We start from the raw sequence: 8,562 nt of genomic DNA, 5'->3' as shown, positions 1-8,562 counted from the left end.
CAGGTGATCTGAGAAGGTTCAACAGGTGATCTGAGAAGGTTTAGCAGTAATCCACAAAACTGATCACCTACCGTTCATCAGGGCGTGGTGACAGGTCACACAGACCCGCGCCTCCTTCCTGTCCATGTACATGAGCCGGCACTTCAGACTACAGCACGCAGCACAGAACACCTGCACACACAAACACGGCGTCAACACCCGCACATACACACACACACGGCGTCAACACCCGCACACACACACACAGCGTCACCACCCACACGGCGTCAACACCCGCACACACACACGGCGTCAACACCCACACGGCGTCAACACCCACCCACACACACACGGCGTCAACACCCACACACACACGGCGTCAACACCCACACACACACACACACACACGGCGTCAACACCCGCACACAAACACACGGCGTCAACACCCGCACACACACACACACGACGTCAACACCCGCACACACACACGGCGTCAACACCCGCACACACACACGCGGTGTCAACACCCGCACACACACACACACACGGCGTCAACACCCGCACACACACACACACACGGCGTCAACACCCGCACACACACACGGCGTCAACACCCACACACACACACACACACGGCGTCAACACCCGCACACAAACACACGGCGTCAACACCCGCACACACACACACACGACGTCAACACCCGCACACACACACGGCGTCAACACCCGCACACACACGCGCGGTGTCAACACCCGCACACACACACACACACGGCGTCAACACCCGCACACACACACGGCGTCAACACCCGCACACACACACGGCGTCAACACCCGCACACACACACGCGGTGTCAACACCCGCACACATGGTGTCAACACCCGCACACACACACGGCGTCAACACCCGCACACACACACACACGGCGTCAACACCCGCACACACACACACACACGGCGTCAACACCCGCACACACACACACGGCGTCAACACCCGCACACACACGCACACACGGCGTCAACACCCGCACACACACACACACACGGCGTCAACACCCGCACACACACACACACACGGCGTCAACACCCGCACACACACACACACACGGCGTCAACACCCGCACACACACACACACACACGGCGTCAACACCCGCACACACACACACACACACGGCGTCAACACCCGCACACACACACACGGCGTCAACACCCGCACACACACACACGGCGTCAACACCCGCACACACACACACGGCGTCAACACCCGCACATTCACACATCCTCCCGAAACAGGAATCTGTGATACACACTATTAATTATCATTTCATTTTTCCATCCATCACTCATGAGGTATGATTATGATTCCGGCTATTTGTTTCATCAGACTTTCAGTCTTTGTTATACAGCTTTCTCAGCCCTTTTAGAGTCTTCTATGGTTCTGCTTTCATTTGAACATCTCTGGTTAGGTGTTCTGATGATTGTCTAAGTTTCCATGGACTTAAACACGCCATAAACATTTTCTGTACATTTTAATACAGAAAAAAACATTTATTAATTTGCTGGGTTTAAGATACTGGGGAAAAAAATAAAACAAAATATGAAGTGTACCGTAAGTTTTGCACAAGCCACATTTTTTTCTCCCCCTCAAATATTTCTGCATTTCAAAATAGAAAATATTACAGCTCGGCTCAGAGAACATTCCAGCAACTATCGCCACGTCCCAAGCCACACACTTCCGTCCTAACGAGTGCATAAGCGCCTTTTTCACACCGTTTAGTGTGCTAGTCACAGTTTGGGATGCAGCGCATCTCACCGAGATGAATCGTCGTCACCCAGTGAGCCGACAAGTGTCTTCTTCTGGCGCTCCAGGATGGAGGACGTGCTCCGTGCCAGGCAAGGTCGGCTTTACAAACAGCACAACTGACAACCTTTCCGGGTTCAGCTCCCGCACGTCTGAGGATTTTGTTCTTTAGGCTGCCATTGCGCTGCTGTGAAGTCTCCAGTAAGTGGTAAGTTAATGTCAAAACGTTCCTAGTGAGCGTGAGAAAGATGCGTAATTACGTCGACAATTAATCGACTACTAAATTAATTGCCAACTAATCTGGTCATCGAATTTAGTCGACTATAATCGTCACACCCCTAGTGTTACATAAGCTGTACTGCTGTAATCCAACAGTATCAATAAACACCTTACCAGTAATTAACCAGTGTATTATTAATGTGTAACTATACAGTCATTAGAGACACTTAATATAAAGTGGGACCATCATTTTACACATTTATTAGCAGCCAGATTGGTTTTATATTGATAACAGCACTTTACTGTAAGGTACCGGTCAAGAGGCTTTATGACAGCTACATAAACATGTCAAGACAACTGCCATAACCCTACGTAAATGTTACAATACAATAAAAGCTTATTCCAAAAAGCACAATTTGCTATAAAATTTGCCAATTTTGACCAAAGTTGGCTAAAGTAGACTTTGACAGATGGCGCCTGCTGGCATAAGCACTTATAAACCTTTACGTAGGTTTACAGCACCCTACAATAAAGTGTTCTAACTTGTTTATAGATAACAGTGAGGCATAGCGTCAGAATCCAGACAATCAAGTCCATCAAAGATACTGAACAGCTCCACACGCTTTGAGATGAGCTAATGAGCTTCCTTTACTTGTCAGCTACGTTAGCCTCGTAGCACCAGCGCTAGAACTTCAGACACCAAACGTGCTGATCGACAGCGTTCGGGCTGGTTTCAGGTCCTACAGGCTGGTGAGGAGTACAGATGACATGAATGCCAAGACGAGGTCTGCATAAGACCATCAAGGAGAATCGCTTCATTTCATATCTACGCCCTCCCCCACACCCACCACCCCGCCGACACAGACGGCTGCGCTGTCCGTCACCGTGGAGATCACTGCACACCTTTGTCTCCATTTAATTTTCACTTTCTGCCCACCGATTGTCTCTGCCTGTATCCCTGACAGAGATAGCCGCAGTTTGTTTATCGCCTGGGGAAATTACAGCGCGACTCCGGCAGCACAGAAGCTATTTTAAAGTGCAGTATCAGCAGCCCCTCTGCCCCCCACCCCCAGATCCCTTTGACAGCTTCAGAAGTCCTGCAGTTACACACACATCCTTCCCGTTCAGCTCTTCCCCTCCAACAGTGTTTGAATATGGTATAATAAACGAACAAATAAATGCAATAAATAAGTAATCACAATCGGTGTTCGGGGAGTTTTGCAATAGTTTACCTCAGACAGTAACTTCAGAGTTACCCTCTGAATCTCACATTAGAGGTGGGTACTGTGACGATATTTTATCGATATCAGAGCTAAGCGATACGGAAAAAACGTCATCACAAAATATCAAGGAGTTTTCAAGATACACAATGTCACAACATCCTTTTTCTGATGAAACTAGAACAGAAAGTGGTGAGACATTTACAAAAATCCCAACAAAAACTCAATGAATACTGTCGATACCTCAGGATTTTTGAGGACTTTCTAATGCAAAGATGACATCAAAGCACAGATGGTCTTACCTTGCCGCAGGCTCGGCAGTGGTGCCTTCTCTTGGTGAAGGTGAACTTGACCTCGCACTTCATGCAGATGGGTGCTTGAGAGTCCGGCACCCACACAGGAGCCACTTCCCCCAGGGAGTTGAAGGGCTTCCGAGAGAGAGCTCCCTGCTGGCCTGCCTGGAGATCATTGTCCGGGTTCTCTGAGGGAACGTGCAGGCCTGAGGAACTTTCAACACTTTCCCCATTCGTCCTCCCAGCCCCAGAGTCCACACCCCCACAAGAAGTTTCAAGGCCATCCGTCCGGCACTGGGCCTCCAGGTTCTTGTTCCTGCCAGTAGAACCAAGCTCATTTTGGACTTGTCCCGAGAGAGGCCGGGGTATCTGCAACTTTAGGCCGACAGGTTGCTTGGGCCTTGCGCCACCATAGGGAACACTGACCAGCTGCAGGCGACCGTTGTTGAGTTTGCTCCCTCCTCCACTAACTTCTGATCCTCGGCCAGGCTCGCAGCATTCCTGCTTGCTCTCCTCCATCTCCTTCTCTTCGGTCACAGAGTCCTCCTTGGAAGGGGCTGGATGCCGCATAGGTCTTTGTCTGTCATGTCCCTCGACCACACCATTGGGCTCCGATCTCTCAGCCTGTGGTGACTCAACTACACAAGAATCCTCTGGATTCTTCATTGCTTTTCCTCTCTGATGCATATCCCAGCTGTCCTTCTCCTCACTTTTGTTACCATTCTGAAAGGCACCCATTGGACACTCTTGGTCTGCCACCAGTTCTTGAGTGCCATTACCAGCCACTTGCAAAACTGTCTCAGAACTGCCCCCTTCCGGAAGCCCAAAATTACCCTCCACTCTTCCAGTTTCCAGGACACCAACAGATAACCCATCATCAACTTTGCTTGTCCCTATAGTCTCCATCTCAGCTGGTGAAGCACCATTCTTCAAACCCAGCTGCTGAGGTCTTTCCTCAGGAAATGAGAAATGAGCATCATTGAAAGAGGCACTGTCCCCCTCAGCAAGATCATCCTGCTGATCCCTATGGGTACCAGGACCCAATCCCAGAGGGCTGGGCTGATCTGCGGCAGGAGGACCTGGAACATCACTGGGCTGAGGAATCTCGGTAAGTCCGTTGCAACTCGGAACAGATGGACACCCGTTCTCAAGCGTCACCCTAGTGAAAGGTGGAGACTCCAAAGTTTGGCCGTCAGCACTTACCAGCTTGCCAATGTTGGGTTGAAGCAAAGGGGGACTGTGGACGTCCTGTGGCCGTTCTTCATTCCAAACCTCTGGCGGAAGCCCAGGACCTTGTTTCGCATCTGGCCCAGTGACCTCCGCCAGAGAGGAGCCGCCAGAGCTCGGCGGCTCCAACAGAGGCTTGAAGTTAATAGGGCTATCACGTGGGCTGAGGTCAGCGTGGGTCAAAGCAGGGTTCAGGGACAGGAGGTGAGCCGGCGGGGCAAGAATCTGGGTCCACTTAGCATCCGAAAGAGTGGGGGTATCCGTTTCATCTGGAATGACACCAACAATGAAGGAATCTTAGCATGAAGCAGAAATTGTGTTTCCAAGGATGAGTGAAAAGAATGAAACAACTGGCAGATAAATTAAGAAACGAGGTCAGAATAGATTGGGAATTTTTTCCAGAAGTGGGCCAATTCAAGTCCTCGCCTTGGGATCCATCTATGAAGCTGACATATGAATGCCTTGGAATGTAGTGCTTTTCCCCCCTTAACTTAAACAGGGACATAAACAGAATCTATTTCTTTCTAACTAAGACTAGGCGGACACACATGCACAGAAACCTCTCTTCCCTTCTCTCCGGGCTCTCTGACAGTTTCAAGCCACCCTTACTAACCTTCAAAAGATCAATGTCAAACAGGGCACTCCTTCATTCCAGTCTTCAATCAAATGCTAAGAACAGCAGTGCATACATCTTTATGCATTTCAGCAGAGGACTAGTCCTCCAGCATTCCTTTTTCTTGAGACAATAAGACAGGACAGTGCAAAAGCCAGAGACAGCCCTTCGTTTGTCTAAATTTCCAGACAAAACAGCTATTTAATTCAAGTTATTAACTTTTCCAGGAGAGGTTTCTGAAAAGATTAGATACGAGATAATCCAGAGTTCAATTGTTACCAAACAAAATAATAATAATAATAATAATAATAATAATAATAAAAATAAATGGGACTCTTGACAACCATTCAAGACCTGGTAGACCAGCAAATCCATCCCTATAAGACACACAACGCTTAAAGGTTCCATCACTAAATGTGTCTGGGATCAATTGTATTTCAAAAAGCCGAAAATGCAGTCAACACCTAAGCCTTAACTGGAGGTGTGGAAAAATAGCCCTGCAGATTCCTTAGAAATCAAAGCGAGTCTCCTGAAAATAACGGACGCTGTAATAAAGGTAAACAGGAGACACACAAGTCTGCAGAAATGTTAAATTATATTTAATTGTTAAGGCTGCTGTGAAATTTAAGTAAAACAGTCACTACGTCCAAAACAGTGAGTTTACAGGAGAAGGCAAAACACACTTAACTTTCAAAGTAAGTTAATGTGAAAAGGTTTTATTCCAAGTGATTTTAGAGCATTTCTAATGGACCATTCATCATGAGATATCCACACAACGTAAAGGACAGCTGGTGTGTTGAAATGTGGAAAATTGAAAATCGAAAAAAAGATGCATGGTTTTCATTGGACAGTGACGGATGTTTTCTGCTTTGGTGCTAAAACATGAATAATTAACTAAATAAAAGGTGGTGTCTGACTTTTGCACAGTACTGTACTCACATTTCTAACAAACACAAGCACCTCTTTCCGCCTTCATTGGGCTGGTTGACAGTTTAACACTTCACCGTGTTCCAGGCTACATGACACCTACTTAAGCCCTTTATAGCTAATTAATAACTTATTCATAAAGGCTTATTCTTAAAGACGTCACTCTTCATGAAGGCCGTTTCGTGTGCCAGGTTGTGGGGTGAAGCGACACACAACGTAAATGACTTTGTAGCTGTAACAATTTGCCAAGTCACAGTGATCAAACAAAATCCAGCACTTCATACACATGTTATGAAGGGTCTACTACACTTGGCACTTTGAGATAACACTTGCATATCAACTGCTGTATGGGAGACACTGACCGTCTCTACCCTTAAGACAGCTTCATTTTAAAGATAAGACTATAGAACGCCCAGAGGACACTGCCCAGAGGACACTGCCCAGAGGACACTGCCCAGAGGACACTGCCCAGAGGACACTGCCCAGAGGACATTTTTGGTTGGTGGACTCTTCAGTCCAGCAGCAACACTGAGGTGTTAAACACTCCAGCAGCACTGCTGTGCCTGATCCACTCAGACCAGCGCAACACACACTAACACACCACCACCATGTCAGTGTTACTGCAGGACTGAGAATGATCCACCAATCAAATAGTGGTCCTTAGGGGTCCTGACCACTGAAGAACAGAGTATCAGAGAAACAGATGGACTACAGTCTGTAACTGTAGAACTACAGAGTCCAGCTATACAGTAAGTGGAGCTGATAAACTGGACAGTGAGCGTAGAAACGAGGAGGTGGTCAGAACATGACGCCTGATTGTTGTAGAGGCTAAATTTAGTTTCCATGCTATTGGAAAAAGACCCAGACGCCCATATGAACACATCTCTAAACATGGTGATCCTAAACGAATCACCGTGTAGAACAGGCCGAGTTTTGCTCTTGAAAAAGCCTGAAACAGTAAAAACAGCCTCTCTGCACTGCACGCAAACACAAATTACCCTTAACCTGGTAGATTACATGTACTTGGCTGTGTGACACCAATTAAAACCTCCAAGAAAAACCGGCAGAGTCAGGAGTCCTGTGGGAAATGCTAATTCAATTAGCCCCGTTTAGACTGCAGGCTGCTTCCACCCGCAGCAGATATCTGCCTGTGCAAGCTCCGCTCTACGAAGCTAAACAGAACCAGCTCCTCCATCTGTTCAGACGCAGCCTTCAGCTGCTCATTCGTCGGCCACCTGGGTTGGTTCGCTAGGCCTGAGAGAATCAGCCCTGTGACACCTTCCTCAACTACTCGACCTCGGCTCAGCCAGGCTGGTAAATCCTGGACTGCTTTCTCCTGCAAGACTAATTAAGAGGTCACGGACCTTCGTTCTGCTCAAACTCGTCCAGAACCTTGTCCAGGTTAAAGGCCTCAGCCTGGAAGTAATTCTCCATGGGTCAGGAAGCTCCACTCTGTCGAGTGCGGTGCGAACCTGGGGAAGAAGGCGACACGTCAGCCAGAGGAACACGTACGTTTGGTATTCACAACACGGAAACACGATCACGAAATTTCAGCCGACCAGTAAAAGGCGTATAAATAAAAGCGATTAAGGTGCGAAAGTCTCCTCGTTCATGTAACGCAACTCCTGAAGTACAAGCCTAAAGTGGACAATAGGAATGGATTGGATCATCGATTCTGCTGATCGGTCTGATTCTTGCTTTATTGATTCCTGATCAGTTTACTGTGTGGAATTAAAAGCAGGCCTAAAATTTTCAGCACCAACGCAGAGCTTTTGTTACAATAAATGACCATAGACCTTTACTTAGAAGAAGAAGAAGGAGAAGGAGGAGAAGAAAAAGAAGGAGGAGGAGAAGGAGAAAAAGAAGAAAAAGAAGGAGGAGGAGGAGGAGAAGGAGAAAAAGAAGAAAAAGAAGGAGGAGGAGAAGGAGAAGAAGGAGGAGATGAAGGAGGAGGAGAAGAAGGGGGAGAAAAAAAAAAGGAGAAGGAGGGTGAGGATAAGGAGAAGGAGGAGGAGGAGAAGAATAAGGAGGAGAAGAAGGAGGAGGAGAACAAGAAGAAGAAAGAGGAGAAGAAGAAAGAAGAAGAAAGAGGAGAAGAAAGAGGAGAAGAAGAAAGAAGAAGAAAAAGAAGGAGGAGGAGAAGGAGATGAAGAAGGAGGAGGAGGAGAAGGAGATGAAGAAGGAGGAGGAGGAGAAGGAAGATAGGAAGGAGGAGAAGAAGGGGGAGAAAAAAAAAGGAGGAGAAGGAGGGTGAGGATAAGGAGAAGAAGAAGAAGGAGAAG

General features: G+C 47.6%; 1 protein-coding gene across 4 annotated transcripts in view; it reads right to left on the bottom strand.

Annotated features, from left to right (window-relative positions):
• The window catches only part of zfyve9a (zinc finger, FYVE domain containing 9a), a 56,280-nt gene that overhangs the window by 31,267 nt on the left and 16,451 nt on the right, over positions 1 to 8,562 (bottom strand). For all 4 annotated transcript variants that reach the window (XM_037531022.1, XM_037531021.1, XM_037531023.1 and 1 more), the window contains 3 exons: positions 7,645 to 7,752; positions 3,523 to 5,009; positions 72 to 171 (listed from right to left, as the gene is read on the bottom strand). In XM_037531022.1, the coding sequence (XP_037386919.1) occupies positions 72 to 171; positions 3,523 to 5,009; positions 7,645 to 7,714 (1,657 nt within the window). In that variant the 5' untranslated portion in view covers positions 7,715 to 7,752. The remainder of the gene's footprint in view (positions 1 to 71; positions 172 to 3,522; positions 5,010 to 7,644; positions 7,753 to 8,562) is intronic.

The sequence above is a fragment of the Pygocentrus nattereri genome, chromosome 19, assembly GCF_015220715.1.
Source record: "Pygocentrus nattereri isolate fPygNat1 chromosome 19, fPygNat1.pri, whole genome shotgun sequence".
Classification (NCBI taxonomy): Eukaryota; Metazoa; Chordata; class Actinopteri; order Characiformes; family Serrasalmidae; genus Pygocentrus; species Pygocentrus nattereri.
Note: the sequence above shows the minus strand (reverse complement) of the source record. Positions and strands in the feature narration are given on the sequence as shown.